Below are 25,171 nucleotides of genomic sequence, written 5' to 3' on the forward strand. Positions count from 1 at the left end.
GACAGGAAGCCGAAATTCAGCATGAGGGGGGAGCCAGAGAAGAGCCCCCATTCCCTTCTAGCAAGGTGTTGTTGGGGTTACTCCAGAGCCAGCAGCAGGCTCTATGCACAAGATCAGAGCCATTCCCTTTCAGGTTGGCCAGCACCGGGGTTGCTGGCAGCAGAGCAGGTGCCGGGACCTGGCGACAGGAGGGGGCCAGCCTTTGACTTGACAGGCAGAAGGTTTTTGGGGTGGGGGAGTGTCTTTCACCTGCCAGAGTCAGCCCTGTGCAGCCCCCAACCCCTGAAGCAGGTGGGGCAGCTCCCGCATCCCCTGGCTGGCCTGCGTGTGCTTATGTGGGTGTGCAGGAAGGTCTTTCAAAGACCTCTCATGTCCTGAGCTGCACTTACAGGGGGCTGCTTAGGGAGGCGCTCCCTGCCTCAGAGGAAAACCCAAACCAGAGCCTGGCAAGATAGATTGGTGCAGCCAAGAGGCTGGGCCATCAGCCAGCCTGCCCCGAGTTCCGGAACCCCCTGATGTCACAGGGCAACCGGGGAGATCCCGGCTATTTACCTTCAAAAGTGGGCCGCGCGTCAGGTAGTTGGGACCCCTGAGCTGGCCTGGGGCATGAGGGAGGGGAGGGAGAAGGCCAGAGCCCAAGTCTCTGGGCTGGGGGGGAGGGCAGTTCTTTTGAGAGTCCCTCCCAGAGGTTCTTTGGGCCCCCATAGGGAGGGGCCCAGCCAGCCCCTGCTCCTGGAAGGTTGGCCCCAGGCCTCAGCCGCCAGAGAGGGGCCTGCCTGCCGCCCCCTCCTCCAAAACACCCCAAACCAGGCCTGGGAGGGGGCCGTAATCATGGAGGCGCTGCTTGGCCAGTGGCCAGCGAGGGACCAGAAATCTTTCCCTGTCTGTGCATTGAAGGGAAGGCCTTCTCCCCCCCTGGATTGGGCCCCACCAGGATCCCGCAGTCCATTTGCCTTGAGGGATGGGTGGTTGAGTGATGAGGGAGGGAGGGAGGGGGCAGCCACGGGGATTGAGAGCCCCAAACAGCGTCCCCCCCCTCCAAGCGTTGCCCTGGGCTGGGGGAACTGCCCTCTGCACTTGCCCTGAGACCTTTTTCCTCCCCACACGGGGCCTCCCCACACGGGGCCTCACCGCCTGGCCCGGTCCCTCCCCAGATATGGAGTTTGTCACTGGCTATCGGGCAGAGATCCTGGACTTTGCGGAGCTGCTCTTTGGCTGGTATCGGCGCTTCCTGCTGGACTCCGCCTGCCATGGGGGCAGCGAGAGGCGCAAGCGACAGGAAGCCTCCCTCCGGCGCCTGCCTGCGGATCCGGCCCTCTGGGTCCTGCACGTGCTGGCCAACCGGGCCTTGGCCTTCACCGTCGCGGACCCCGGGCAGCAGGTGGGAGGCCGCTTCTACAGCGAGGAGGCCCTGGCGCTGAGGGATCTGGACCGCTTCATCACCTTTGTGAGCGCGGGAGAGGAGGAGGAGACAACGGCCGCCACAGAGGCAGGTCAGTGGGCCACGGGGGCCTGGGAGCAGGGGGAGGAGGCTCCATCCTGCCTGCCAGCCTCGCCCGCAGCAGCCCTCTCCGGCCTCTTTTCCCCTGCAGCACAGCCTCTCTGGCGCGTCGACCACCTCCTGCTCCTGACGGACGAGCACGGTGCCATCCTGGGCTTTGACTTCTCACTGGGGGGGCTGTCGGGGGCCTCTGAGGCAGAACCGCTGGTGGCCCGCGCCCTCACCCTCCTCTGCCACAGCATGGCCTGCCCACTGGGGGCCGGGGAGCCCCGCCGGCCCAAGACACTCACCGTGGGAGACCCCACATTGCACAAGTGAGGGCCTGGGGCGCAGGGAGCAGGGGGGGGGTGCCTTACCTGGGGAGACAGCGAGTGCTACGGGGCTCCGGCTCTTGAGAACCAAGGCTCCTTTTGGTCAAGGGAGCTCTGAGGCTTGGCGGCTCAGCCCCTGGGGGGTCTTTGGCCTGTGAGTTGGCAAGAGCCCCTCCTCCGCTGTGTCTCCTCGCAGGTCCCTGGAGCCGCTGCTCTCTCGCCTGGGCGTGAAGGTGGGCAAGGGGCCGATGCGGGGCTGGGGGCCGAAGCCAAGCTTCACCTTCCCCACCACCCGTGTGCGAGCGTGCCATGTCTGCAAACGGCACAGCTTCGAGGGCCAAGTCACCGCATGGTGAGCACATTGTCGCTTGGGAGCGAGTGCGGCTGCCTCCTGCAGGCTCCTGTTTCCCCTGAGGAGGGGGCTCTATGACAAGATGCCCCTCCCCATACCCTGCCCACCTCCAGCGCCCTTGACTGGCCTTGCCCGTCCTGTGGCACAAGAGCATTGGGGGACCTGGGCCATCCCTGGCAGCTTCTCCTCTGGGGCTGGGCAGTCTGCTCCCCACGCTCAGGGCTCTCAGGGCCCCTCTCTGCCCCCTCTCCCCAGCCAGCACTGCCAGGCGGTCCTCTATTGCTCTGAACGCTGCCGGAAGCTGGACTGGAACCGCAGCCCAGAGGACATTGGCCACCAGTTCTGGTGCCAGCGCATGGCCGGGTACATGAGCCGCTCCCAGGAGCTTGCCAACCTGCCCTTCACATTTACCACCGGTGAGGACCCCACCCGGAGAGTGGGAGGAGGGCACGTGGGGGGGGGCAGCAGAAAGGGGCTCTGTTGGCAGGCGATGGCTGTGGCCAAACTGCAATCTCTGCAGGTGAGGAGCATGGGGGCCCAGAGACCAGGTGGCAAGCAGGACGGGGGGCCTCCCCCACCTCACCTCCCCCCTTCCTGTGGCCTTTGCAGAGGTGACGAGTGAGAATTTCAACAAGGAAGGCTTCCTGTCTGCCCGTGGCCTGACCCGAGGCTACTGGGCCGGTGAGAGCATGCTGGTCCGGGCTCCCAACTATGGCGTGGGGCTGCTCAGTGGAGCCGAGGAGCCGGCAGCCTTCCTGCACAGCGGTGAGAGGGGAGGGGAGCCGTCAGCAGGCCGGACCGGGAGGCCTGGCAGGGCCCTTCGCTAGGTTGGCCAGCCTCTGTGCACTTCCTGGAACGCTCCCACAAGGGCAAAGACGGCTGCTTTGGAGCCTTGGGTATTACACCCCGCTGGATTCCCACAGAGAAACAGCCCAACTTGGGCTGTGGAGAGCCAGGTCTAGGGAGGTGGGGGACCTGATCCTCTGCTCCTGGCTCCTCCGCTGCCCTGACCAGTTTTGTTCACAGGTAACCCCTTTGAGGCGCTGCGACCAGAAGGAGGGACGGCTCTGTCTCCAGCCCCCTCGGAGCCCCCCGCCCCACGGATGTTCTTTGGTGAGTCGGGCTGACGGAAGCGGGGGATAGCTGGGGGGAGAGGCACCCCAGCCGCTAACCCCACGGTTCCCCACCCCCCGAACCACAGGCTCCTGGAAGGAATACTACCAATGGCGGGGGCTGCCTCTCGGAGCCCCCCTGGCTGTCCTCCTGAGCTACCCTCTGACCATGTACTACATCATCACTCAGCTGGCTCCACAGCACTGTGAGTATCTCTGGCCCCTCACCCTCTGGACACCCGAGAGGAACCCCTGCCAACCCAGGATGAGGAAGGGGCAACCCCCCCCCCCAGGAATTCAGGGTCTTGCCATGCCTGGTGACAGGGTCCGAGTCAGAACCTGCCAGGGTGTGGCACACAGCTGTAGGCCAGCCAAGACCCCCATGTTGACCATGACAGACCCCATCCACCCACCCCTTCCCCACTAAAGTCATTTATCTCAAAGCCTGTTGACAGACCATTGGGCCAGCCGTGCCCCAGAAGAGTCAGCATGACACATGGATCTGAGTGCTGGATGTGCCCCCCCCCCCCCCGAGATGCGGTTCAGATCCCCCCCCCCCCCTGGGGCCATGAAACTCACCAGGCGACTCATGACAGCCCCAAGGGAAAGAGCAGAGGGCTCATCCTGGCCTGAAGCACACGGGTGACAGATTCGGGCTGGCCCCCCAGTGGCTGACATTTCAATAAGATGCACAATTCTTGCTCCCCCCCCCTTGCTGCTTCCAGCCCCACTCGCACACACAAGCAGCCCAGTTCATGTGCACCCCCTGGATCCCCCCCCCATTCCAGGCAGCCCATCACACACCCCAGTTCCCTCACAGAAGCTGCCCTTACTCCCCTGGTGCCCTGCCCAGCCCCTTCCCCTCTGGCCAGCTGAATGTTCATCAGCATTCTCTAAGCTCACAGCAACTCTGCGGGTAGCAAGTCTGGGGTCTCAAACAGGCAGCAGACTAGCCTTCCTTCCCCCGTATCTCATTCTCCTTGGACAGGTGAGTGGGTGGGTTGCAGACCTCTTTAGGCTCTTCTCTGCCTTCTGTGCCTCGGGGTCTGCAGTGGCTGCTCTCACCCCCCCCCCCTGCCTTTAGTTCCAGAGCTGAATATCCTGAACAAGCAGTCTCTCCGGATCCATGTGGTAGAGGCCGGCAAAGAATTTGGGGTTCTGATGGTCTTCTGGGTAGGTGAAGGAGCCCCAGAGTGGGGCAGAGAGAAGGGGGGGCAGAATGTCAGGCAGCTCCGGGTGTCTGGGCACAGGAAGGGGGGACACCAGCTGCCCTCTGGCTCACTTCTTCCGGCCCCCAGAAGAGCCAGCCTGTGGGAAGGGGCTGCAGCAAGACCCAGCCCCACCATGGATCCATGGCCCCTCCCAGGTCTGCAAAGCCCCGAAAGTCACCCCTTTGCTCTGGCAGGGTGATTTGGGTTGTATTTTGCCAGCACTTAAGGGCCTGTTCTGGCTTTGGGTTAGTTTCCAGGCCCTGACCAAACAGGCTCCTGAAGACCTCCCCCCATTAAGGCTTGCTTCATGGGGATGGGGGAGGGCCCTGGGGCTGCTTGGCTGCTGCAAGCCTTTCCCTACCCAATCTCAGTGAGCACCGACTGAACCCCCCCCCCCCGGGGCAGGTGTGCGGGCTGGGACCTGGCCAAGGCCACCTGTCCTGTTGTCGCTTCTGTTGCCAATTCCTGACAGATTTCTTGCTGGGTCCGCCTTCCGCTGCCCACTCTGCTCTTCTCCCCCCCCCTCCACAGGAGCTGTCAGTCCTCCTGCCCCACGTCTCCCTGGAGCTGCTATTTGTTGGAGATCAGCTGCCCCGCGCCCTAGATGGCCAGCACTTCCTCCTGCAGAGAGACGTGAGTCCCCCTGCTGTTCTGCAAAGGGCTGCTCATGCTCCTGCCCCCCACCTGCCACCCCCACTCTCTGGACTGCTGTGCGGTACCTGCACTCTGATGTGTGGGGGGAGGGTGCCACCTTTGATGGGGGGGGCAGAACTTTCTGACCCTTCTCCCTCCAGGCCTCAGCACATGGGCTCTGCCTGCCCTGTCTGACAGCTTTTCTCTACAGGCGTGGAGGGGGGGTGTCCAGAATTTCCACCCAACTCTTGAGATTAATCCTCCTTCCTCATTGTGTGTGCGTGTGTGTGTGTGTGTGTGGGGGGGTGGGCTGCAACTTTTGACAACGCATTTCTTCCCCCTGCCCAGGAGGAACAAGGAGTGTCTGTGCGGTCTGGGCTAGCTGCCAGATCGAAAGGGGGGCGGCGGGAGCTGCAATTGGGCTTCAGTGCCCGCCCGTACCACCTCCTTCAGGCCCCAAAGCCAGACCTGGTCATTGGTGAGTGGAGGCGGGCCTGGGGCTCCTTGTCCAGGGTGGGAGAAGCTGAGGGTGACAACTGACAGGCTGCCCTCTTCCTCTCCAGGTTTCAACTCTGGCTTTGCCCTCAAGGAAACGTGGCTGAGCTCTTTGCCACGCCTCCAGGTAAGCCCACCCCACACCCAGCACCCAGGTCTCTCCCCACCAAAGCCAATAGCCCTGAGGCCTAACTGGGCCCATCTGCCTAGCATTATGCGACCCAGTGACATAGACCGGAAAACCTCTTTATGAGCTTTCACTTTAGTTGCAGCAAAAAGACAAAGATTCACAGTATCCACAGCTCCTGTGCCAAGAAGGTTTTATGCACCTGCCTCCTAGGGCTGGCTCAGAGGCCTGGATGAACACAATAATGCTAACCTAAACAATTTATCTGTAATTCAGTAATCTGTAATTGCATGAAATCCAGCCTTCTCTACTCTGGATAAAAGGTGGCCCCTCACAGACAGCATTTTCGTAATAGAGAGAGAGAGAGAGAGAGACTATCAAAGCCTGTTCCCAATAACTGTATCATAAAACAGAATATTCTATTCATTTCTTTAAACGCTATCAAAGCCTACCCCCCCACCACAAAAAACCAAATCCCCTTCCACAAGGAACTCCCCACCCAAAAAAGAATACCGGTTATTTTCCAGGAAAGATCTGCTGCAGTGGGCAGGCAGCCAAGGGGCAAAGTCAGCCACGGCTCAAAGACACCCCTTGGTTGTGGCCCCCCCTGACGGAGCAGCCTGCGGCTTCCCCCCCCCCCAGTCTCCCCCAGCCGATGCCGAACTGTCTCTGCACAGGCAGATCGAGTCACACGATAGTTCGTTATCCACAGAGCTACTTGGGCCGAATATTAGGGACTGTGGGATCAGGGTTGGGCACCAGGGCCCCGATCCAGACCGATCCAGTCTCTGCGCCCAGTCAAGTGAATGACGCCATTGAGTCCAAGCAAGAAAGGCAAATGATAAAGAATACAAAGAAACTTTACATAGAACATCTATCCAAAGATATACGCTCTCCTAAACTGCAGCATTTCCTCATATTTGTAGGGAGGTCTCTCCATCAACATGGAGGTTTAAGTTCATCCTCTGGAAACATGAGATTCCAAATGGGAGGGGGAGGCTCTCTGCTAGATGCAATCAGGGCTGGCCCCCACTGACACCAGCCCCGCGGGCACTGCCTTGTCTGGGCCCCGCAAGGAGGGCAGGAGAGAAGCGTCTTCTCACAACACTGGCCTTGCTTCTCTGTCGGCCTGCAGTCCCTCCGGGTCCCGGCCTACTTCACCGAATGCAGCGAATACAGCTGTGCTGTGGATGAGGCAGCGGTCTCCGTGGCGACGGGGGGCAGTGCCAGCCCTGCCCACATGAACCCCTTCCGCTCACCCTTCCGCCAAGCCGGCATCGACAATGCAATGCCCTGGTAGGTACCCCTTGGGGCTCTTGGGGCCCAAAGGTGACCGTCTTCTCCGCAGTCATCTTGGGACACACATGATGCCCTCCGCGGGTGGCCTGATAGGGGGGAATCCTGACCCACACGCTGTTGACCCTGGATTATCGATAGGGGGCTGAACCACAAGGCTCCCTTCCGCTTCCCTCCCAGACCTTCCGCCTCCCTGACCACGCCCCCGTTCCCCAGGTATGCCAATGCCTTCATCTTCCACCTGATCTACAAGGCGGCCAGCAACAACCATCGCCACCTTCCTGCTCCGCCTTCTCCGCCACTGCCGGCCAATGGGAACCAGGAGCCAGCCCGCAGCCGGCGCAAGGAGAAGCGGCAGATTCGCACAGGGGGCCGCCGGCGCAAGTGATGGTTGTGGGCAGGAGAGGAGAGGAAATAAAGGACGGTCCCTCAGCCAGTTTTCTTCCATGCCTCTGAGCCTGTCTCTTGCCCCGAACATCCGTCCCACAGGCATGTGGAGGGGAGGGCAGGCCAGGCCAGGCCAGGCCAGGCCAGCTCCTCTGGGAGGGGTTCTGCTCCGGCAGCCCTTCCCAGAGGCTCAGCTGAGCCCCAGGAAATTCTCGTGAAGCGGTGGGGGGGGGGGATGACGTTAAAGAAATGAACGTGGGTGCCTCTGAGCGTGTTGAAAGGGCACTATTCTTTCCCTTGATCATAGCTCACCTCTAAACGGTCGGCTTGGGGCTCCTAGGTCAAGGCACTGGGTCACAAAGGAATGGCACTCTGTCCATGCTCAATGTCACATAGCCTGGGCTGACATCCTGTCTTCCCATCAACCACTATGGGAACGGTAAACTGCAGAGTTTAAGGAGGCATAATGCTGCTGGATGTGGGGATTCTGGGCATGTGCAAAGTGCCGTGTCTTCACCGTGTTCAAAGCACTTGAATCCCAACCAAATGCATTGTCCTTTTATAAAACGAGTGAGACCCAGCGGGCTTTTCCACCCCCTCCTTCACATGGCCCCGCGCATGGTGGGAACCTGTGTGTTGTGGAAAGGTAGGGAGCCTCCCTCCCCCCACGGGGCCAGCAGAACCACTGGCTGGACCCAGCCTGGTCCCTTCTGTTCTCAGACAGCCTCCCTGCCACAGTCCTCTGGAGCTCTGCCCCCTGCTTTCCTGAGCTCACCTCCCATTTCACCCGTCAGTGTTCATGGGAAGGGGAGGGGGATTCCCCCCCCACACCCACTCTAAGTTGATTTGGTTCCATCCTTCCACTCCCCTGGTCTCTTGGCCACGCGAGCCCCCTCAGCCACTGCTGCACTTTCCTCCTAACTGTGGTGGCCTGAAGGGGAGAGGCAGGACCCCCTCCAGCCCCACTTTCGGGGAACGGAGATGTCCCTTCGGGCCCCACCCACTCTGCCATCAGCAAGGTGGGGTGGGGGCACCTGGAGGCTTTCTAGAAAGGTGTGGCGAGGGGAGCCTTCCTAAGAAAAAGGCCAGGTGTCTCCTCGGTGGTCAGCTGTGGGTTTGTGCTGCGGAGGTTAGAGTCCGCAGGAAGCCCACCCTGCTGGGAAAGACCAAAGGCCGCAGGAGAAGAGGAACACGTCCTATGCCCCCCCCCCCCGAGAAGGGTGGAGTCTGCCGGAAAGTTGCAACCCTGCACTGGCAAGGCCCAGAAGGAAGGGGAGGTTTGGGAGGATGCTGAGGCAGAGGCTGCAGAAGGCTGTGGCTCAGGCAGAGGAGCCGGGGCAGGCTGCAGCTCCATACAAAGCACCCCCCACCCTTTCGGGATCAGAGCAGCCCTGCGCATCCAGCACACCTGTTGGTCCCAGGAGGCATACATCTGCCCAACGGATGGAAGGGCGCTGGGACTCCTGGCCACTGGATGTCCTGTGGGGCCGGCTGGGCCAGGCCTCTGGGCTGCTCACGAGGGAGGGAGAGCGGAAGGCAGGGATGGAGGCGGAGGGGGGAGCTTTCCAGCCCTTTGCCCGCCTTATCTGCAAACAAAGGCCCGTGCCAAGGCCACCCTCCGCACCAGTCTCCCGCTGCTGCCTGACCCGCCATGTGCACGGGCAAATGCTCCCGCTTGGTCGGCCTCTCTCTTCTGGCCCTGGCCCTGGCCTGCATCGTGGCCAACGTCCTGCTGATGTTCCCCAATGGGGAGAGCCGCTGGGCCGCTGGCCGCATCACCCTGCAAGTCTGGCTGATGGGGGGGCTCCTGGGCGGGGGCCTGGTGGTGAGTGCTCGGGGTGGGGGGGTGGGGGAAGGGAGCTGGCACGGGGAGGGGCTGCTTCCTCCAGCATCTTTTCCCTGCAATGGGGGGGGGGGGTGTCCCTCTGTCCTTTTGGTAACCAGACCCCAAACAAAACAGCCTTCACCTGTGTGTGTGTGCTAATTTGCTTCCTGGAGACCAGTATCTGCAGGGGCCCTTCTGTTGGGGGGGGGGGGGAACGCCTCTGTCTCACTACCCGTCCATGGCTGGAGAGCCTGGATCAATGGGTGCCAGACGCCAGGGGGGGCCTGGGGATCCCCTGAAGAAAATGGGGCTTTGCATCCCACCATGGAGATCCCCCTCCGCTCCAGGCACCAGCGCCACTTGGCTAGGAGTTTCTCTTGACCGCCCATTCTGGCTGGACCCCTGCGGACAGCCCCCCACCCGCCACGGCTCCCCCTGGAACCACTCCCTGCCGGCTTCCCCCCACCCGCGGGCCTTCCTCCTGGCCTGACCTTTGAGTCCCCGAAGATAAGCGGCCTGCAGTTCTCCCCCTGCCCCCTCCCCGCAATGGCGGCCCAGTAGCTGCGGGGGTGCCAAAGCGGGAGCGAGGTTTACGGCGAGCGGGAGGGACAGGCCACCAAGCCCCTCCCCGCGAAGGGATCGCGGCTACTTGGAGGGCGATGAATTCTGGGAAGTCTCCCGGCCCCACCGGGAGGCTGCCAGACCTTTGGGGGCAAGGGGGCGCCGCCTGACCCCCCCTTCTCCTCCCCCCTCCCGACAGGTCCTTTGCACGGGCTGCTCGGTGGTGCGCGCCGGCGGGAAAGGCTGCTGCGGCTATGGATGCTGCGGGAACCGCTGCCGGGTAGGCGACGGCCGATGGGGCGGAGAGGGCAGGGGGGTCTGGGCCCGCGGCGGATCCCCTCGGAGGGGAGCCCTCGGCCTGCGCCTGCCTGCCCCCACCTGCCCGCGGAAGCGGGATGGCCCGGGGGCGGCAGCCAGGTGACTCCCGCCCATCCCCCGGGGTCAAGATTGGTTCCCCACTGCCCGTCCCCGCTCAGCCCGCAGGCTCAGGGCGGAGTGAGGGGCTCGCCGTCGGGCCGCGCATCCGTGACCCGTCCCCGGTACCCGCAGATGCTGCAGTCGGCGCTGTGCTCCGCCGTCGGGGCCCTGGGGGGCTTGTACTGCCTGGCCGTCTCCGCCGCTGGCCTGGCCAGCGGGCCCTTTTGCCAGACGGCCAACGGGACGTGGGCGTCGCCCTTCAAGGAGCTCAGGTGAGGCGCCCTCCTGCGGGGAGGGGACGCGGTCCGACCTAACCTCTCAGCCAGAGGAGCCTGCTCGCCCCCCCCCCTGGAGCCCGGGCGTGCATGCGAGGGGGGGCGGGCTTGCGGCTCTCAGCCTCTCTTTCCCCCCCCCCCTGGCCAGTGAGAGCTACCTGCGCGACCGGAGCCTATGGGCGCAGTGCGTGAATCCGCCCAACGTGGTCCTCTGGAACGTGGTCCTCTTCTCCCTTCTGCTGGCGCTGGGCACCCTGGAGACGGCCCTGTGCGCTGCCCAAGTGCTCAACGGCCTCCTGGGCACCGTCTGCGGAGACTGCCGCAAAGCAGCCGACCGCGCGGTAAGCCAGCCGAGGGGGCGGCAGGCGGAACAGGCCTTGGCCAGCGGCACTGGCCACGATAGCAGGACAACCTGCCTTGGGGGGGGGGGCAGGTCCCGAGAGGTCCAGCAGAGCCAGCCCCTCCCCCCCTCCGCACTGTGCTCCCCACACCTGACCCTGTGCCAACCCGCTCTTGCCTTCAGTGGTGCACCAAAGCTGAGCTGCCAGGCAGCTCCCGGGGGAGGGGAGAGGCCCATGGGGGTCTACCAGGTACACTCCCTTCCTGTTGCACAGATAGGGCGACAGGCACCAAGGGCCAAGCTGTAGAGAGGTGTGATGCCAGGATCCCAAGGGCTCTGACCCTGGTGCCAGGCGCAGAACTCCAAGGCAAGAGTGCAGCGGCCAGGCGAGGACAGGAGGCAGGCAGTCAGGCGTGCTCTCGCTCTCCCTCCACCCCCCCCCCAGATTTCTGCCTTACATGGCCAGTTCTAGCACACACACCCCCCCCAGACACACACATGCCAATCCCTGAGACTCCCAGGGTCAGGGCCTGGGGACATCACCCTAGACTGCTGCCCCTCCCAAGTGGGGGTCTGTTCCTGGTCACTGTGCAAGTTCTGCGTCTCTGACAGCTCCTGTGGTTTCCTCTGGCAGGGCGAAGGGCTATGAGCCTACCGGGACCTTCCGCAAGATGCCACCCTCCCCACGTGAACACTCCTTCCACGCCCTTCTTGCCCCAGCAAGAGCCCACTCCGCAGGATCACGTGTTTATTGGACAACCTTTGGGACAGAAATAAACCGCTCTGGTTGTGATGCCTGCCCAGGGAGAATGGGGGATGGAGCGGGTGGGAGGAGGGAGCTCCTGGAGGGGGGAGAAGACTCACTCCCAGGCGGGAGATAAGGACCCTGGGGGGGGGGGGGGCTGTGGGCTCCCAGAGGCCCCTTTTGTGCTCTGAAGGTACAAGCAGAGATTGCCGGGGTAGGGGAAGAGGCACATCAGGGTCAATTAACTGACAGGACTGCATGGCAGACTGCACATTCTCTGAGGCATCTCATTTCAAGATGAGCCTTGCAAGATTTGGGCAAGCACTCTGTATGTGCCCAGAAGCACTCTTGTGATTACAACTATTTACCATGGATCCCCGAATGCAGGTGGGGGGAGAGACCCTTTCAGGTGCGGTGGGGAACTGGGGAGGGGCCAGGCTGGTTGCGCCAAGGCCACGCAGGGCAGTAGGGAAGGGCCAGACCTGTCCTGCTTGCTGAATGCTCCACAGGGGAGGGGAAGGGAGGGCTTGGGCTGGGCTGCAGCCTTGGAAGGGGGGGCCTTATTGCCTGCAGCAAAAGAAGCGGACATCGTTGAGAGCTGTGTCATCCCTCAGGGCCCCACGAGGCAGCTCCTGCTTGGTCTGGATCCCGCACAAGCCCTTCTGACAGGTGGGGCTCCACACACCGTTCTCCCCCCAGGACAAGCCGTGGCCTTCCAGGTTCTCCCCGCCTGAGCAGGCAAAACGGATGTTGGTGGCACCCATGTTGTCCCTCATCCCTCCTCGGATCTTCTCTACTCGCAAGGAGAACCTCTGCAGATACCCGCCAGGGGGACACCAGGTGGGCTCAGACCATCTCCCCCACCTAAAAGGAGAGAAAAGGAGAAGGGGGGCAAAGGCATGTCACCCTGCCCCCAGCCTGGCACTCCAAATCCGATGCATCCCTCCCCCCATGGGCGGGTGTGGGGAAGTGTGCAATGGAGCTGGAGGGGAGAGCAGACTCTGGGGAGGGGCTCTCTGGTGTGGGGGAGACTGACTTGCTGTTCAGGAAGGATTTGGCCAAAATGCTCCTCAGTCCCCCTTCTTCGCCAGCCCTGCTGTCTTGATCGAAAGTCATGTGTTTCCTGGACGCCACAGGGCCCCCATCCCACGCTTGACCCTCCTCCCTCTCTTCCTGGGGAGACCAAGCTGTGAATGAGTAGCCCTGCAGGACTGGGGGGTGGGTGGGGGGGAGCAGAACTCTTCCTTATTCCCCTGCTAGGCAGCCTGAGGACCTCTTGCAGGGGAGAGTGGGTTTGCCTGGTCCCTTGGGCACACCACCCTCCTCACATGGTGGGCTGGCAGCTGTCTTGCTGCCAGAAGCCATGGGGAGGGGTGGCCTCAGAGAAGGCTTGTGGGTGGCTGTCGTCACCCCTGGATGTACCAGTGCCATGGGTGGGCACTGGAGGATAGAGGCGGGGAGGGGGGGGATCTGCAGAGGGGAGATGGCAAAGCCTCTGGACTTTTTCACAGGCACTGAGTTTTTCGATGCGGGGCAGTTTTTAGGGTCAGGGAAATCCAGCCAAGGTAGAGAGCTTTGGACTGGGGAGCAGACAAAATGAAATTGTGTGACCCTGAGGTGGGGTCATGAGCTCCCGGCCATCAGGAACGATTGCGGCTGGAGGGAGCGAGGAGGCAGAGGCACCCAAAGGGCCCTCTTGCAGCCAAGGTGGGAGGGGGCACCCAGGCCCTGACAGCTCTGGGAGCACTCCCCTTCCCCACCGCCCCCCCCCCAGCCAAGTGAGGTGCTCACATGCCGCTCTGAGACTCCACGGTGTGGTCCTGGTGCTTATCCCCACGGTCCCCTCGTGTGCAGTGCAGCCGGATCCCATTCAGCCCGGTGTCATCATTGACGAGGCCCTGGTAGGCTTCCACCTGCGTAGGAGGAAAGGGGGTGGGTGGGGGGTGGGTGGCCCCGCCCTCCTGCCAGGAAGCCCTGTGGTGGTTGTCAGTCCTGGGTGCTGCCTGCTGCCCCATGGCCTGGCGGGAACCAGCTAGGGGTCAGGGGCTCAGGCGGCTGTCCGGGACAGATGGAGCCTCCGGCTTCAGAAGCCGACTGGCTTCCTGGCCCCAAGGATGGAGGGGAAGTTGAACACACAGGGCCCTGCAGGAGCACGGGGGACCCTTTTTTCCTTGCAGGAAGGGAGCACGGGGGGGGGGGTGGCTTCCTCCCAAAGAACAAGGCTGCCTCTATCCCTTCGTGGTGTTGCTGGCCAGCCCCTTCCCTCCTGTGCTCCTGGCAGCCACTTACAAGCCTGCCGGCCCAGAGAGGGAAGGTGCCTGGCTTTCCAGGGTCTGCCCGAAGGCCACCCGGGACTGCTACTGGCCCTGGGGAGAGGCTGGGCAGCATAGCCAGAGGCAAAGGGGAACACTAGATCATGGCCTCTGGGTCCTGCCCCCTTCCTCTGTGGTGGCTCTTGAGCCAGTCTAGTTACGAGGCTTCCCCGAACACAAGGGCATCAGCCCCCCACCCCGCTCTTCCCCACAGGTCACAGTAGTGGGCGGCCTGAGCAGTGAGGGGGGTCTCTCTTGGGAGGCAGACTCTGGACACCTCTGGGGGGCAGCGCCCCTCCCCCTTGCACTGTAGCAAGGACATTCCACACCCCATGCTCCCCCCCCGGATGCCATTCAGTGGCTGGATTAGGCGGAGCCATGAAAGAGGGGCCGTGGGGGTTACCTTGGTGCTGAAGCCTGTGGCATAGGTCCCTTCTGGGCACATTTCCTGCCAGGCCCAAACGCCCCAGGGGCCGCCGTTGGGCACCTCGATGACAGCGAGATATTCTTGGACACCTCCTCCATCTGCCAGAGCCCCCAAGAGCAAAACTACCACGACCACGAGGCCTTTGCCCCCTGCCATAGTTGTGGCCGAGCAACAGATGCCAGGCCCAGCAGGCCCTGGCGTTTTATGGGCACCTGAGACACGCCCCTCACTCCACAGGGATTGGCCTCCTTGGGGGTGGAGGAGGGGGTGTCGTCACATACCCCCCCCTCCCAGGGCCGGTTCAGCAGGTCAGGATTAGCCAGGGAGGGCTACAGACAAAAGAGGAGCCTGAAACAAGAGTCTCTTGCGGGGAAACAGGCCTCCCGGCATCTGGATGCTCCTTCTGTGCGCCCCGCCCTACAAGAAAAATACAGTTGGGGGGATCTCTTACCAAAGGGCATTAGATGCTGCGAGGATCATCCAGAAGGCCTGGCCTCTCCCAGGTGCAGCAGCCTAGCAGTGGGCATGGCCCTTCTGGCTCCCCCGTGATTCCTTCGTGGGCCCGGAAGGCAAATCAGCTCTCTGTTGGTTCCCTTAGACTGAAAGGGATCGTGTGGCACCTTCAGGGCTGGGGAAGGAGGTGCTGTCCCTGATTCTTCATGTCTACAAAATGTATTTCAGTCCCCAGATCGAGGAAGAGATTCTGGGCTTAAAAGAGCCCTGCTGTGGCGAGATGGGCCCCCTCTGGCCTGCAGGCCCTGCTCCACCCTGCCTGGAGTGGCTTCCCCCCCCTTGAGGGACCCGCTGCCACCCTCCGACATGCTGGGGGGGGGGGTCAGGACTCCCAGTTTCCCTTCCAAGTTCTCAGGCCTAGCCTCTAAGTCCCCCTGCCCTGTGCCTGCCACAGAAGAGTTTATTGCCCCTGGGGGAATAGACACTTGCCAACTGGCACTCCTTTTACATGTTTCCAAGATGTTGGACCTCTGTGGAACAAAGAACCCCTCTCAACGTCTGAAGTTATACATTATTTATTTATTAATTATTAATAATTATTTATTATTAAAGAAAGGATAAAATGTTCACAAGTAGGATATTAAACAAGAAATGCATAAAAGGCAATCCCTCTGCCCCTCCCTCTGGATGTGCCCTATCACATGTTAAAATACAGGACAGGCTCCTTAGCTTAGGAAGCTGCAGATCTCCAACAGTTTCCATGACCCCGAAGCTTCCTTCAGGCAGGGGACCTGACCACCTTCTCCAGACCTCCGATGGACACAACCCAGAAGGCACATTCTTCCCCTTTGTTTTAGCCTCTCTCTCTTCCCCACCCACTCACCATGTCAGGTCAGGGAGATCTCCTGCAATTCTCACTGAAATCTCCCTATTATTTAATTACTCCGAATCTCTTTTCCTTGTTTGGGGGGCGGGGAGATTGACCTTCCCATTGCCTGGGCCTCTTAGCATTTGCATGAAGGCGGACTGTTTGTCTAGAAAGCAGCTGAACTGACCCCCCCCCCCAGACCTGTTCTCTGTTGAGAGAGGGGAGAGAAAAAGCTCAGAATGAAGGTTTTGCCTTCAAGTCAAACAAACAAACAAAAAGGGGGGGGGCTTTCTCCACGCATGCCCAGGAAGTGCGGTTTGTGACCGTTCTGTGCAGAAATCCAAGCAATCTCAGATCAGCGGGTGTTGGTTGTATCAAGCTGCCTCCGTGCCTGGGGTGGCTAAGAAAGGCTGGGCTTCTGAGCCTGACTGACGGAGCGAGATCAGCCACTCCCTCCTTGCTGGAATTTGTCTGAGATCTGGAAAGTTCTGTGGCCACAAATGTCTTTTGTCTTTGCGGCTGTAAACACAAAACCACCCGGAAGAGGAGGCAGCTGATGAAAGGACATTCATCACGTATGCCCACCTGGTCAGGAGGTGAAAGACCAAGAGAAAAGGATGGAGCCTGGCCAGGGTTTCAGAAGGGAAAGGGGCTCAGCAGTGGGGCACGGTGCCCTAGAGCTAAGCAGCCATTTCCTCCAGAGCAGTGGTCCCCAACCCCTGGTCCGTGGATCAGTCGGTACCAGGGCGCGGCTCCTCCTTGTCCTCCTCGGGGGCTGCTGCCTTGGGGGCTGCCCTGCCACTCTGCCACTGGCTTACCTTTGGGGGTGGGGGCGGCTCAGGGGCTCTGTGCTGCAGCCGGCTGAACAGTGGGTTAAAGGAAGGCTGAGACAGGCCTGGCCACCACCTCCTGTTGGCACCCACAGGCTGCTTTCTCTCTGAGGAACCATCAGCAGGCAGGATGAGAGGTCGTTGGATGCCCCATTGCTGGGGGGGGGGGGTTGGACTGCAGCTGTCTAAAGACAAGAAGAAATCTGAACTGGACCTGAACCCAAGCAGGAACCTTTGAACGTGACACATGAAGCCCCACAGAAACCGCACCGTTGGGGGACTGGCTCCAGGCCCCAAGGAGCTTCTGTGGTAGGGCGGGGATTCCAAGCTGGAAGACCCAGCCCCTGCTCTGGCCCTCTAACCACCACCTCAGGGGTCTTGTGCCCCTCCGCCCATGGGGGGGGGCTTAGCCCTTAAGAGAGCACCTCGTCCCAGCTTTTCTCCCCTGCCTGCCAGTGACCCTTGAGGTCCAAGGGAGCGTCTCTCCCCAGGCCTGTTGCTGAGATGGCCAGGCATTCTGCCCCCCTCTCAGCTGTCACAGGAACCCGCTATTTGTTTGTCTTGGGGGAGGAGGGGCAAAGGTTGGCCAGGTGTGTCGATCATTAACCTGCCCCAGACTTCTCTCTCTCTCTCTCTCTCTCTCTTTGCAAGCAGCTGAGATGAGTGCAGTTGGGAGGGGGGGACTGCTTGTAGAGTTACCAACAGGCCTGGAGTAAACAGTGGCCTGCCCGTGGAGAGAGGCCACCAATGTGGGAAGGGAGAGCAGACATTTTCCTGGCACATGTCTTAAGGCCCCGTCAAACGGCAAGGAGATCTTGTTCTCTGGGCAGGGGCAGGACGCCCTGGGACTTCTCTCTCTCCCACCCAATGGCTTTTGCAGAAAGGGGGGCCTGCCTGAAAGGCAGCCTGAGAATGAACTGCACATGGCCTGCAAAGTGTGAGGGCAAACCCTGCCCTTTTTGCCCTCCCAATTAAAACAAGGGGCGTGGGTGGCTGAACAGAAGAAGCACTCTGAACATGCTCAGAGGCATCCATCTGCTGCCTTCACATGCTGAAAGATACGGTGCTGAATGCTAGCCATGATGGGGTCTCAGGCCGCTGTGGGTCCCTTTGGCCTCCTGGGATGAGCCTCATGCCTCCCGTACAAGGCCAGGGACACCCTTTTCTTCCAAAGGCCACTGTGTATGGTGCAGGGGCAGACACCACACTGTTCAGAGTCCTTGCCGAGCGGCCCAGCCTCCCCCCCCCCGTCCTATCCCATCCTGTCGTGATAAGCAGGCCTTATCTCCCCAGCTGACAGGGACGGGGTCGGGGTGCAGAGCCAGGGACGGGCTCGTCTGGAGACAGAAGCACCAGCCTGGTGGGCATGGGGACTCCTGCGTGGGCTTCCCCCCGCCTCTCCCGCCTGCTTCTTCCAGGGGGGACCATCCTCTTCCTCCTCCTCCTCTACCTGTCCAGCTCACACCTCCGTAAGTCATGGGGTGGGGGAGAGGGGCCCCCACATGTCCTGGAGAAGGTGCCCTGAGCTCTTTGGGGAGGGGGTAACAGCTCTCAGCCCCCCTCCCACCCAACAGAGGGGGGAAATAGGGCTGCCAGCCTCCGGGTGGGGCCTGGAGATTTTCCAGGATGAAGGCAGAGATTAAATTCCCCCAGAGAAAATGGCTGCCATGAAGGAGGTCAGACTCTGCCTTCCCTAGGCTCCACCCCACACCTCTAGGCAATTCTCAAGCCGATATGTTGGCTACCTGTGGTGGGAGGAAGCCTAAGAGTCCCCAACGCACCTGGCCAGGCTGCAGCTCCCTCTCTCCCCTGCTTCGCAGCTGGCCTCTCCCCCTCCTTCCTATCACTTGACCAATCTGGCCTTTCTGTGCAACTCCAACCCCCTTCTCTTCTCTTCTCTTCCCTGCTACACAGCAGAGCTCCCTCTCACCTCCGCCTGCCTCTGGGAGGGACGGCCCTGCCGCTGGCTGGGGGACCCGGTGCCTAGCAAAGAGGAGAGTGGGCAGGTGAGCCAATAAAGCCTCCAAGCCTCAGAAGATGATGCAGGGGGACAGGAAAAGAAGGCAAGGAGGGGGGGGAGGTGAGACTGGAATCCTTTGATTTTTCCTCCAGCCCCACTGCAGATGTAATGCTGGAAATGGGGTGGAAGCCCTGAGTGAAGAGCAAAAGGGGAGCGAGCCCTTACCCCCCACCCCCACCCCACAGCCACCCTCTCCTCTCTGAGTGACCTTGTCCTTCCCATCCAGCGACCTCCTGCATCTCCCCCTGCACAGACCCTGGAGCCACACCCCTGGCAGACAGCCCGTCCACCCTGCCCGCAGGGCCGGCCATTCCGAATCCGGTGCATGCAGAGCGCCTTTGCGGCCAGTGTGACCGCTGACGGGGAAGTCCACCTCGGTGAATACCTCAACGGCTGGAAGGAGCTGGCTAAGTGAGTGTGGGTCCTGTCAGCCCCAGGGCACCTCTGGCAACCATGGGGGAGGCTGGAGTGCTGTAAGTGGCAGACTAGGGTCTGGGAGACCTGGGTTCAAATCCACCTGGCTGGGTGACCTTCAGCTGGTCACTTGCTCTCAGGCTAGCCTACTGTTGTGAGAATAAAATGGAGGAGAGGAAAGCAGCTGTAACAGAAGGAGACCTGCCCTACCTGGCTACCATTTCCACTGGGAAACAGGAAGCTTTCCCCAACTGCCAGCCAGAGTAAATAGATGGAGGATCCCTTTCTGAGCAAGGCAGCCTCATAAGAACGGATGTATTTCTGTGTCCTTTGCAGGTTCATAGATTCTCTGGGAACGGCCTTTGGGCTTATCTCTCGGGAGACCTGGAGCAAGATTTCCATCATGCAAGACTACCACTCTGGGCGACAGGGCACCCACTACCGCACCCTGCAGTCCATGGTGACTTTTGAGGTGGCAAACGGCTTGGTAGACTTCCACTCCTTGCGGGCCAGCCACCCCCCCTCTGGCTGCCGGACACTGCTGCGCCTCCACCGGGCCTTGAAGTGGCTGGAGCTCTTCCTGTACAAGCTGGGCACCATTGAAGGCGGGCACCCTTCCCAGCTGTGTGCCAGCGCCTACCAGGAAGCGCTGGCCCCGTACCACAGCTGGTGGGTGCGGCAGGCGGCTGCCCTGGCCTTCATGGCCATGCCTTCCCGACAAGAGCTCTATGGCGTCCTTTGTGTGGAGAAGGAGAAGCATGCTTGCGCCACCCTCCTGGCCACAGTGCAGGCCATCAGCCATGTGTACAACAACACCCAGGAGGTCTACACTGCCCATGAGATGCTCTGGCTCCCCTGAAGACTCGATCTTCAGAGCTGTGTTGAGGGGGCACAGCAGAGGCACCCGAGGAGAGCAGCCTCTCCCTGGCAGCTGGACCTCATGGAAGCGACCACTGAACAGCCACCCTGCTGCTGTGTCCACTACTGCTGGTGACTCCTGACTTCTTCTCGGGCAGGGATTGGGTCCCTGGGCAGGTGCCGGCAGAGGCAGAGGCGAGGGAGACCTCGGACTGGACAGTGCCAGAGAGGGTGGCTCCGGGGAAATGGTCACGGGAAATGGTATTTATTATCTCATCGAAAACCTGGACAATCCCTCGCCCCCAATTAAAGCTACAGGCCCTTTTGCTACCTTTGCTTGCCACCTGCCTGATGCTTACAGCGGGCCGAGGGGCTTTCGGGTCCTGGCTGGGTCTACGCGGAGGTGATTTACCGGTGCTCTCGGGCCGCTTCCGACCAGGCAGAGGCACGAGGAGGCGGTCCGGCTCCCAGCGAGCAATACCCGTCAGTCGGTCAGTCCGGAGCCGAGGCCAGCAGCCCCCCAAGAGCGCTCCTCGGAGCCGCCCAGCCGGCCTCCCGCAGGCGGCCAGTAGGCGGAACTTCCGGGTCTCCTCCCCTCGGCCGCAATGCTGGCCTCTAATTGGGCGGCCCGAACAGAGAGGCCGACGGAAGCACGTGCCCTTGAAGGGCGGGGGGCCGGAACACGGCCAGAGCGGCCGGAGCGCCTCGCCTCTCGCCCCACCTACTTCCGGTGCCGTAAAGCGCGCGGCGATGCCTCGGCGCTTTTGCGACAGCGTCGTTCGGCGGTCCAAGATGGCGGCGGCGGCGGTGATGCTGGGGGCGAGCCCGGACTGGACGCGTCAGGCGGAGACCACCGGGGTGAGGGGCCGGGGCGGAGGGCCAGCGGCGCCCCCGCTCCGTCTTGCCCGGCGTGATGCTGGCCGCTTGGGGGGCCCTGCGAGGCGGGAGGCCTGCTCCGAAGAGGCTGGGGGGCGGGGGGGGGGGCAGCGGAGAGCCAAATCCCGCCCGCCTCCAGGAACGGCGGGATTTCCCCCTCAGCGCCGGGAAGGCCCACGAGGCCCCCAGCGGGCTGGCCCTGGCCGTCGTGCTCGTCAGCCGGGTCGGCCTCCCTGGGTTGCTGTTTCACGGCCGCTCTTTCTTCTCGCCTCCCTTCCAGACCACCATCATGGCGGTGGAATTCGACGGCGGGGTTGTCATTGGGGCCGACTCCAGGACTACCACTGGGTGAGAGAATGGCTCCACGCGGGGGCCTGCAGGCCGTGGCTCTGGAGCCCAGTGTGCCGGAGTACCAAAACCAATTGGGGCTGTTAGAGCCATCTTTGATTTACGGCATAGGGGATGCTGGCCGAAGGCCGGCACATAAAAGGAAGGGCAGCTGCAGGTTTTTATGGTACTGCAAGGTCAAGGCTCTGGGCAGGATTTCACAGAGAGGGAAGTCATGCACCAAGAGTGGAATCCAGGAGCCCCTTACAGACCCATCAGGTTTTCAGGTGGAGTCCTTCTCTGCCAGTCTGAAGTTGGGAAGGACTTTCCAAAGAAAGGCATCAGGATGCAGCATGTAAACTGCATGGATAAAAACAGAGGAGAAATGCTTAATGGTATCTGACAAAGGGAGTGTTGACTCTCAAAAGCCCATCCCCCCCCCCCAAAAAAAATAATTTGGTGCTCCTGAGCTTGAATCCAGCTACTCCACTGCAGTCCAACCTGGCTCCCCTTGGAAACCATAGTGAATGCTGGCCAGTAATCCTGGAGGGATCCAATCTGGCAGATGGAGACCATTGTTGGAGGTGCTGTTGAGGCAGCTGCTTCCAGTACAAGACTTTCTTTCACTTATTCTTGGCTGGCCTCTGGCTCTGAATGTCCGCAGCATTTGCCTTACTTATCAAAAGTTTGCTGACCCCCGAGCAGGCATTTTGCAGGGGGAGTCATCCAGCCACCCAGGTATTTCTTTTTCCAGGGTGTGTGTATGCCGGGGGGGGGGGGGAGTTGTGCCTGGAGAAAAATGGTTCTGTGGCTGTCAGCTTTAGGGTGCGTCACTCTTTTCTCAAGGTTCCTGCCAGGAAGGCTGTGTTATCTTTCTGTGGCTTTCTCTTTGCCCCTGGGAGGTTTGCGGGGCCCAATTTCGAGTGCAGGGCGATTTCAGCCTCTTGTTAGACAAACTGACTATACTGTTTAGTGGGCCGGGCTGAAGGCCACTGATGTGTCTCTTCTCGCTTATTGTAGCTCCTACATTGCCAACCGCGTGACAGACAAGTTGACGCAGATCCACGAGCACATATTCTGCTGCCCGGTCAGGCTCAGCGGCTGATACGCAGGCTATTGCGGAAGCTGTCACCTACCAGCTGGGCTTCCACAGGTACCTACACGTGATTCCCCTCTGGGCAGGAGTGGGAAGCTCTGAGCTCACGGGTGGATGCAAGGACCCTTAGAGCGGTTTGCAGCAAGGAGTGGGGTGTGCTCTGCCTACAGAGGTGATCCAGCATGGGATCTTCCTGAGGGTATTTATCAGGAGCATGAAACATTTTGGTAGAACTCCCAGAATGTTGCAGTATGGTGGCGAACCGAGTGCAGCAAGGTCTTCTTTCCGATGATTTCTGACCTGTGAAGTCTGGATTAACTGATATATTAGCAGTGTCACTTTCAAAGTGGCTTGAACATCCTTGGTCCTGTTTTGTTTGCAAGTTTGTATTGCAAGCATGAGAACAGCCCCATGTTAGAATTTTTTTGTATTAGCAGGGCTAACTCATCTGACTTTTGGAGGGAGGGAGCCCTGAGGTTCATCAGCTGCTGTTTCTGTGTGAAATCACTTGTATCTGAAATAGGAAATTCCTTTGGAAGAATCCAGGGGTTGATTCTTGAGATATTCTTGAGAGAGCAAGCAATTATTTTACACATTATGTAAGGCTGACACATTATGTAAAGCCTAAATTATGTATCCCACTCTTTAATGTCCCCTCGCTCCCTTGGAGTTGAGGTGGATTATACAGAGTGAATCAAGACAATCTACAAAATGGGACACTGAATAAACAGTACAGTAGGATTCAGATGGAAACAAAATTGGAGCCAGACAGAAATCTAAGAAATAGAACTGCAGCATATCATGGCTTACAGTAAGCTCTCATAGAGTGTTATGGACCCATTCCCTCATCTAGTATCCAAGTGAGCATGTGAACTATTTTGTGCAGCGCGATCCTATTCCCTGGACAGAAACGTCCTCTTAAACAGTTTCAGTTTTGTATAGTTTGGGGAAGGTCAGGAGACTGAACTTGGGGGGAGGGGTCTTTGAGGGCAGGCCAGCTGTTCCATGGGATCAGGGCCCCTCGTGCCTGACTCAGTCCCTGTGTGCTTCCTTCTTCACTACCCTATTGTGCAGTATTGAGCTGGATGAGCGCCCCCCTGGTGCACACGGCAGCTAATCTGTTCAAAGAGGCCTGCTACCGCTACCGAGAGGACCTGACTGCGGGCATTCTGGTGGCTGGCTGGGACAAACGCAAAGGCGGCCAGGTAGTGGCAGGGGCTCAGTTTGGGGAAGGGAGGGGGAAGGGCTGTTGCCCAGCATCCGAGCAACTCTCTGTCCCTCTGCCTGGCAGGTGTACTCGGTGCCAATGGGGGGCATGATGGTGCGGCAGCCGTTTTCCATTGGGGGCTCTGGCAGTTCCTACATTTATGGTTTTGTTGATGCCTCCTACAAGCCCGGCATGACCAAGGAGGAGTGCTTGACTTTCACTGCCAACGGTAAGGCGGGAGGGGATTCCTTCACCCAGGGAGGGGGGGAGCCAGTCGGCATCCAGGCAAGCCCCCTCCACTCTTGCCTTTCCCTTGCAGCCCTGTCCCTGGCCATGGACCGCGATGGCTCCAGCGGGGGTGTCATCCGCCTGGCCGCCATCACAAAGGACGGCGTGGAACGCAAGGTCATTTTGGGCAACGAGCTGCCTCGCTTCTCTTCCCACTGAGAGCGCCTCCTCCCCCCGCAGGGGGAGGGCTTGTTCAGGGTTTCATGACATTAAAATGCAAGTGTCTAAGGGGTCTGTGATGTTCTGTGTCTCAAGTGTCTGTCTGTGTGTGGGGGGGGGGGGCAGCAGCCAGGGGGCAGGAGGAGCACCCATTCGGCCCACACCACTTGCTCTTCTCTCTTGGTCTGAGAAATTCTGAAGGGGGACAGATGGTGGAAAAAAGGGAGCTCGGCTTGGGTCCAGTACCACCCGGGGACTTCTATATCTCCTGGAATCTGCTCTCCAAAGCTGTTCTTTTGCTGTAGCCTGGAGATTCAGGCCTTACCTTGAATGCACAGGGGCTACCTACAACACCTCCCAAAGAGATCGCTTTCCTGCTCTGGTGAGTGGGGGGCTCCAAAGGAGGCCGGTGAGGGGCAGGTGGAGCTTAGCTCTGCTAGTTAGGAGGAGGAGCTTGGTCCCGTCCCCCACCACACTACAGCTGTGTCCAGGGCGCAGTGAGGTTCTGTCAGCTACCTGCAGGTGCCCCTCTGATCATTTTGATTTTAAAGATGGAAGGCAGGGGAGCCAGGAGGGGCGTTCGGTGAGCTTCCATGGGCCTCTTCCCCAATGTGGTGTCGTGGTTAATGAGCAGCAGACTCTAAACTGGAGAACCAGCTCTTTTTTTTCTCAAAAGGCCGAGGGGGGTGGGGGGGGGAGGGATGATGTTTCCTTTTGTGCCACCTCCCTGCTGCCAGGGGAACCTCCTCCCTTGAGATTGTTTCCAAGCTGTGATTAAGGGGAGACAGAAGGGCCTGACCGCAGCCCCACCCAGCCTGCTTCCTTGGCCTGGAAGACAGCAGAGTCCACGGGGGGGGGGGGGGGACGGGACGGGACGGGGACGCGGGAATGTTCCTTCCCTCTGCAGAGGTAAACAACACTTTTCTGGGCAAATATCCAGGACCTCCCTTTCTGGGGGGGGGCTTTCTGCTCAGCTTCTGATCCAGCCAGCCTTCTCCTGGAACACCCCCCTCCCTTCAGTGCCCAAGGGCTGTGGCTGCAAGAAGTGCACTCAGCACATGCTCAGAGTCCTGCAACTTTATTGCTCTGACACAAGGACTGCCTCTGCTCGTCTGTCCTCCCTCCTTACTTTGAGCTGCCCAGAGGGGAGCAGGGCAGGGACGCCCCCCCCCCCCCCCCCGCTCACTGGGTGGATTCTATTTCCGAGTCCAGCTGGTGTCGGAAGGAGACGCGCGCCTTTCCGCTGAAGTAGGTCCCTCCGCGCGGGGAACTGGCCTCGCTGGAGTGCCTGGATCGGGGCCCGGGAGACGGAATGCCTTTAGTCCCCTCTGCAGAGAGGAGGCGAGAAGAATGAATTGGGGGGGGGGGAGATGGGGAGCCGGCCCAGCCCCCTCAAGGAAATGGGGGCTGTCAAGGAAATGGGGGCTGTCCCGTTCTTACCTTGGGGG

General features: G+C 60.7%; 5 protein-coding genes across 12 annotated transcripts; 4 read left to right on the forward strand and 1 right to left on the reverse strand.

The window, feature by feature from the left end:
• The first annotated feature begins 500 nt into the window (after positions 1 to 500).
• ZMYND15 (zinc finger MYND-type containing 15) lies at positions 501 to 7,482 on the forward strand. Of its 2 annotated transcripts, XM_077315498.1 has the most exons (14): positions 501 to 576; positions 1,155 to 1,493; positions 1,593 to 1,815; positions 2,009 to 2,164; positions 2,420 to 2,580; positions 2,774 to 2,929; positions 3,191 to 3,277; positions 3,366 to 3,482; positions 4,361 to 4,449; positions 5,019 to 5,120; positions 5,469 to 5,598; positions 5,684 to 5,742; positions 6,878 to 7,038; positions 7,255 to 7,468. In XM_077315498.1, the coding sequence occupies exons 1-14, from the start codon at positions 516 to 518 to the stop codon at positions 7,424 to 7,426; spliced, it is 2,013 nt and encodes a 670-aa protein (XP_077171613.1). In that variant the 5' UTR covers positions 501 to 515; the 3' UTR covers positions 7,427 to 7,468. The 2 variants fall into 2 exon arrangements, with proteins under 2 accessions (XP_077171613.1, XP_077171612.1); XM_077315497.1 differs by lacking the exon at positions 501 to 576 and having other exon boundaries at positions 642 to 1,493; positions 7,255 to 7,482.
• Positions 7,483 to 9,034: 1,552 nt separating this feature from the next.
• On the forward strand, positions 9,035 to 11,636 carry TM4SF5 (transmembrane 4 L six family member 5). Its single transcript, XM_077315510.1, has 5 exons — positions 9,035 to 9,250; positions 10,011 to 10,091; positions 10,361 to 10,500; positions 10,652 to 10,844; positions 11,478 to 11,636. The coding sequence occupies exons 1-5, from the start codon at positions 9,077 to 9,079 to the stop codon at positions 11,490 to 11,492; spliced, it is 603 nt and encodes a 200-aa protein (XP_077171625.1). The 5' UTR covers positions 9,035 to 9,076; the 3' UTR covers positions 11,493 to 11,636.
• GLTPD2 (glycolipid transfer protein domain containing 2) lies at positions 11,530 to 19,771 on the forward strand. 4 transcript variants are annotated; one of them, XM_077315501.1, is made up of 5 exons: positions 11,530 to 11,629; positions 17,772 to 17,947; positions 18,393 to 18,484; positions 18,725 to 18,909; positions 19,249 to 19,771. In XM_077315501.1, the coding sequence occupies exons 2-5, from the start codon at positions 17,845 to 17,847 to the stop codon at positions 19,769 to 19,771; spliced, it is 903 nt and encodes a 300-aa protein (XP_077171616.1). In that variant the 5' UTR covers positions 11,530 to 11,629; positions 17,772 to 17,844. The 4 variants fall into 4 exon arrangements, with proteins under 4 accessions (XP_077171616.1, XP_077171618.1, XP_077171620.1 ...); XM_077315503.1 differs by lacking the exon at positions 11,530 to 11,629 and having other exon boundaries at positions 17,806 to 17,947; positions 18,396 to 18,484; XM_077315505.1 differs by lacking the exon at positions 11,530 to 11,629 and having other exon boundaries at positions 17,806 to 17,947; positions 18,396 to 18,484; positions 18,752 to 18,909.
• Positions 11,593 to 20,306, reverse strand: VMO1 (vitelline membrane outer layer 1 homolog). 4 transcript variants are annotated; one of them, XM_077315507.1, is made up of 5 exons: positions 20,130 to 20,265; positions 16,467 to 16,663; positions 14,304 to 14,744; positions 13,380 to 13,501; positions 11,593 to 12,452 (listed from the first exon to the last, which is right to left on the reverse strand). In XM_077315507.1, the coding sequence occupies exons 3-5, from the start codon at positions 14,481 to 14,483 to the stop codon at positions 12,149 to 12,151; spliced, it is 606 nt and encodes a 201-aa protein (XP_077171622.1). In that variant the 5' UTR covers positions 14,484 to 14,744; positions 16,467 to 16,663; positions 20,130 to 20,265; the 3' UTR covers positions 11,593 to 12,148. The 4 variants fall into 4 exon arrangements, with proteins under 4 accessions (XP_077171622.1, XP_077171624.1, XP_077171623.1 ...); XM_077315509.1 differs by lacking the exon at positions 16,467 to 16,663 and having other exon boundaries at positions 20,183 to 20,306; XM_077315508.1 differs by lacking the exon at positions 16,467 to 16,663 and having other exon boundaries at positions 20,130 to 20,209.
• PSMB6 (proteasome 20S subunit beta 6) lies at positions 20,029 to 23,794 on the forward strand. Its single transcript, XM_077315499.1, is given in 8 exon segments — positions 20,029 to 20,628; positions 20,927 to 20,994; positions 21,994 to 22,054; positions 22,056 to 22,126; positions 23,144 to 23,159; positions 23,161 to 23,274; positions 23,361 to 23,505; positions 23,596 to 23,794. Coding segments are annotated over 8 exon segments (1,203 nt in total). The 3' UTR covers positions 23,724 to 23,794.
• Positions 23,795 to 25,171: the final 1,377 nt, after the last annotated feature.

This window comes from Paroedura picta, chromosome 16 (genome assembly GCF_049243985.1).
Source record: "Paroedura picta isolate Pp20150507F chromosome 16, Ppicta_v3.0, whole genome shotgun sequence".
NCBI classification, from domain to species: domain Eukaryota; kingdom Metazoa; phylum Chordata; class Lepidosauria; order Squamata; family Gekkonidae; genus Paroedura; species Paroedura picta.